At 36.6% G+C, this 5,043-nt stretch overlaps 1 protein-coding gene across 1 annotated transcript in view; it reads right to left on the bottom strand.

Moving 5' to 3' along the window:
- The window catches only part of LOC106879207 (sodium bicarbonate cotransporter 3), a 53,189-nt gene that overhangs the window by 2,128 nt on the left and 46,018 nt on the right, over positions 1 to 5,043 (bottom strand). The window contains exons 16-18 of the mRNA XM_014928678.2: positions 3,911 to 4,042; positions 2,806 to 3,008; positions 4 to 41 (exon numbers count right to left, since the gene is read on the bottom strand). Of these exons, the coding sequence (XP_014784164.2) occupies positions 4 to 41; positions 2,806 to 3,008; positions 3,911 to 4,042 (373 nt within the window). The remainder of the gene's footprint in view (positions 1 to 3; positions 42 to 2,805; positions 3,009 to 3,910; positions 4,043 to 5,043) is intronic.

The following is a 5,043-nucleotide window of genomic DNA, read 5'->3' as shown; positions in this document are numbered from 1 at the left end:
CCTTGGTTGGACTACATTTCTTTCCATGCTTTTTAGTCTTTCTAAAATACACATAAAAAGAAAAAAAAAATAGTGTTTTATATACATTAATATATTGATTTTCATTGAAGTCGTCATGGTCGCCATCGTTGCTGTCACTGTCGCCATCATCATTTACTGTCTCTTTTCCATGCTGGCATGGGTTGAAGAGTTTGACAGGAACTGGTCAGGCAGAAGATTTCACTGTTTGTTATGGCAGGGTTTTTACAACTGGGTGCCCTTCCAAACACCAACCACCTTACAGAGTGGACTGAGTGCTTTTTACATGGCACCAGCACTGGTGTGGTTAGTTTGGTATAGCTTTCACAGATGAATGCCCTTCCAAATGCCAATCGCTTTACAGTGTGGACTGGATGCTTTTTAGGTGACACCATCACTAGTAGGGTCCCAAGTAACTTGCAAGACAAAGATCCTTTGAGATATTTTAAAAGTCCATGCTCCCTCAGAGCCTAAGACATTATGGCTAAAACAAACTAAATTAGTAATGAAACTCATATCCTCTATGTATTTATCTGTAAACCACTTCCACTTCAATCATCCCTCATCTCTCCCTGTTCTTTCATTATAACATCAGTTCTATCCCAGTATAGACCAGTCTAGACTGCATAACAATCTGTTACCACACTTCACAATCTTGTCCCATCTTGCTCATAAGGCCAAACACTATGGATTTTTCCATCAGGAACAGAATAATGTCCTTTTGGATCAATATGGACCAAATCCAGAGAGTAGGGTGGCAAGGAGAAGAAGTGAAAGTCATTACATACTTAACCAAAAGATCACATAAGAGTGTCATGTGAGCAGTTGCATTGTTGTGGTACAGCATCCAGTTTTCATTTGTCTGTGCCTCAGGCCTCTTCTTTTACACTACTTCTCTTAAATGCCCCAGGACAGCCAAGTAAAATTCTTTAATTGTCTGACTATGTGCAACAAATTCGTCAAGAACAATACTCTTCGAGTGACATGCTTTTTCTGGCTACAGCAATGACTATCCACCACACCTCTGCAGCAACTATCTTTTTGTTTTGACATTACAGCTGTACATTCATATTTTTATCCCCTGTAATGTCACTTTTCAGACAGTTTTTATTGACATTTCAATGATGAAATAATGCCTGACTGACTTAGATTTAGTTCTTAGTTCTCTTTTCCTCTAGCTGTCAGTAGACAAAGTTTGTGATAACATGATGCACATTATTCTTTTATTTTAAATTCATGTGGCACAAACATTTTTACAGGTGCCTCTGTTTTCAGAAACTTCACAGATAACCAGTGAGTTCATAAATCTTTACATTTGCAGGTGTGTTCTCTGTTTGTAAACAAAAGCATCAATGATCAAACAAACAGAGTTATTTACTTGCAGTCTCTTACAAAAGCATGTCTGAGCTTCTTCACATGAGTTGATATGTTACACATCTTATTACATAAGCAAAAGTGCACTCAGATGGATATGTTTGTTTCTAGTTCTCTACATAACAGGGTACAATTATGTGGAGACGCAATGGCCCAGTGGTTAGGGCAGCAGACTCGCGGTCATAGGATCGCGGTTTCGATTCCCAGACCGGGCGTTGTGAGCGTTTATTGAGTGAAAACACCTAAAGCTCCACGAGGCTCCAGCAGGGGATGGTGGTGAACCCTGCTGTACTCTTTCACCACAACTTTCTCTCACTGTTACTTCCTGTTTCTGCCGTGCCTGTAATTCAAAGGGTCAGCCTTGTCACACTGTGTCATGCTGAATATCCCCAAGAACTACGTTAAGGGTACACGTGTCTGTGGAGTGCTCAGCCACTTGCACGTTAATTTCACGAGCAGGCTGTTCCATTGATCGGATCAACTGGAACCCTTGACGTCGTGCCAACAACAACATAACTATGTCCAAGCTGTTCATTATTCAACAGACTAAGGATTATTTCCTTGCATGGAAACAGGTGAAGGCTAGCATTAAGAAGGGCATCCAGCCATAGATAACTCTATCTCAATGCAGTTTCATCTGATCCATGAAAGCATTAAAAAAAGTCATTAAAACATTTGATGACGTGTGTGTGTGTGTGTGTGTGTGTGTGTGTGTGTGTGTGTATGTGTGTGTGTGTGTCACTAATGCCCACTCACCTGATCTAAACTTCTATATCACCACACCTATTCTCACCAACACCAATGTCCCTCATGGGCATGTCCCAACACATCTTTGTCATCATCTCTTTCACTATCACTCTCTTTATCTTACTAACTTACTCTACTTTCTTTTCCAACTGGGGTATCCATGCATCTACTCTACAGCAAGAGTCCCTCTATAACTTTAATCTCGCAACTGGCATAAAACCACATCCTCTCACTACTACTCACCCCTCCCAGTTGAGGGGTTTTTGTCTTGCAAAGTAATTGGTGACCCTGTTGGTGCTGGTGTCATGCATAAAGCACTGGTGTTGGCACCATGTAAAAAGCACCCAGAACACTCTGTAAAGTGGGTGGCATTAGGAAGGGCATCAAGTAGTAAAAATCATGCCAAAACAGACAATGGATCCTCATGTTGCTATTGGCCTTGCCAGCTCCTGTCAAACCATCCAATCCATACCAGCATGGAAAATAGACATTAAATTATGATAATGACGATTGATTAATTGATTGATTGATGGATAGATAGATGATAGATAGATACATACATCCATACATACATACATATGTACAAGCATACATACCCAAACACCATTCCCCCATACACACACACAGGATTGATATATATATATATATAACAATGAAAAGGCTTACTTTTTACTGTTATCTCCTGATTTATGGGATTTTTCTTGCTCCTGCTGCGGTTGATTAGATTGGTCTGAAGCCACAATAGTCTTCCATATGGAGGTTTTGGACATTTCTTGAGAGATATTCACAGTATCTAACTCAGAGCTAATAGTGATTCTGTCAATTTGCATATCAGTATTTGGATCACCCTCCATCAACTTCATCTCCTCCTGCGAGTGAAAAAAAAAATCAAACATTACATTTGGATTTATTTATGAAAAAAATTAAAAACCCAACAAGAATAAGTAAGAATTCCCACAGTAATTATTTGAAAGGAACCTATTTAATATGCAAGAAATGTCAATAAAAATTTTCCTTTTCTTTGCAGCTGAATTATTTTTTTTTACTAATGTGTACTCATGGAAAATCAAGAGATGAAAAATGTTTGCAGTTAATTCAAACAGCAAACTGAATTTAAAAGTATTAACTGAATAGGATAGGTTTCCTCTTTATCATTTTATACACACAGACTCATAATAGGCCAGCATGGACAAGTAGGCCCACAACCAACAGAGATAAGCCAGCCACAATATACAGAAGTTTCATCCAGCAGAGGATTAAAAATGACTGAACGGAATATAACAAATCTGTAAAGAGATGAATAAAATGCATTGTGATATTTAATTACACATCTTTAGGATCCAAGTTCAAATCTTTTCAGGTACCAATTTTCCAGCACACAAGCCTACGTAGTATATAGTGTAAATATGTTGTGTAAACATTCAAACATCATCACTACCTTTCCAAATCCGGTTGTATTTCACATGGAAGTTTTGGTCCTCTAGAGTCATCTTGGTGTATGAGTTAATCTACCCTTCTGAGCTGTAAATTTTTGGTCTGAAACATTCGACTTGTATACCAGAAAACACATAAAGATGAAATAAATACCAGTGAAGTACTGCAATTGATCTAATTGATTGCTCTGCCTACTTTGTATTTCCTATCCACCCTTCACAAACAAATACACATTAACTTTGTGTCTATATTAGAAACTATAAATATATAGAATATACAGAATTCTATTTAACAAAATGAAAAAAAAAAAGAAAAGATGAATGGAATTTTAACCTACTTCTTGCATTTGTTTTTCAGCGTCTTCTTTGGCTCTCTTGTGAGCTTCTGGCATGATATCATCTAACCACTTCAACTCCCTCTGGGTGAAGATGTAGTCCATTCCTTTACGTACGAAGCACATGGCTAAAACCTAATCCAAGATATGGTAAAAATGGATTATCTAAAAGAACCAATCAACAGATTATCAAAAGAACCAATAAATATCAATACAGCAATCCCACAGTTATTAATTCATATTGAATTCACATTCACATGAAAGTGATATATTTTGTTAGACATGGCTATTGCAGAAGGGCATTTATGACAACTTAGGACTATAGGATAACTTGAACTCAATACTGCAAGCTAATGAATTACTTAAGTGTACAGTGTTTCCGTCACTTACAGCAGTGAACTGTACTTGTCCTTAGATCCTGTTTACAACAGCTAGATGATTGAATCATTGAGAGTTAATCCTCTTAGCCATGGATACAACACAGTGTTGAGAAATGATACAAACCATAGATGATTGCAACTAAAACCCCAACACTTAGTGAAATTCAGGCAGCTGAGGTATTACAATTCTACAATGATTTAAACAAGACATTTTCTAACAACAGTGATGAAACAGAAGTCAGCAATGTTAAAGTAAAAAGAACAAGAAATTAAATTAAATTACCTGAAACTGCTAGCTATGAAGAGAACAACGAATATAAAAACAGATAGATGAAATACAAATATATGCTGCATACATGTAAACATTATTGCCCCCAAAATATAAAAGAAATATTTATAACGTTCGCTTTCCATGCTAGCATGGAAAGCGGATGTTAAACGATGATGATGTATCATCAAAGTTGCTTCAGTGATCACAAGATTTGATTTTAAAGAAGCTTCTCAACTGATTAGTGACTATATATAAGGTCATTCCATAAGTTCTGCCTGATTTTACCTTTTTTAAAATTGAATGAAATTTAATAGTATTTTAGAATGTCTAATGGAATTACAAATTATTTTTATACATTTGTGTACATTTGAACTAATTAAATATTATTTTACAGAATAATAGAATTAAAATTTCTTTGATTAAAACCCTTTCTAACATGGAAGTATCCAAAGTGCATTTAAGGCACATAATGCTTTATGAGTACT

The sequence above is a fragment of the Octopus bimaculoides genome, chromosome 4, assembly GCF_001194135.2.
Source record: "Octopus bimaculoides isolate UCB-OBI-ISO-001 chromosome 4, ASM119413v2, whole genome shotgun sequence".
Taxonomy (NCBI): domain Eukaryota; kingdom Metazoa; phylum Mollusca; class Cephalopoda; order Octopoda; family Octopodidae; genus Octopus; species Octopus bimaculoides.
Note: the sequence above shows the minus strand (reverse complement) of the source record. Positions and strands in the feature narration are given on the sequence as shown.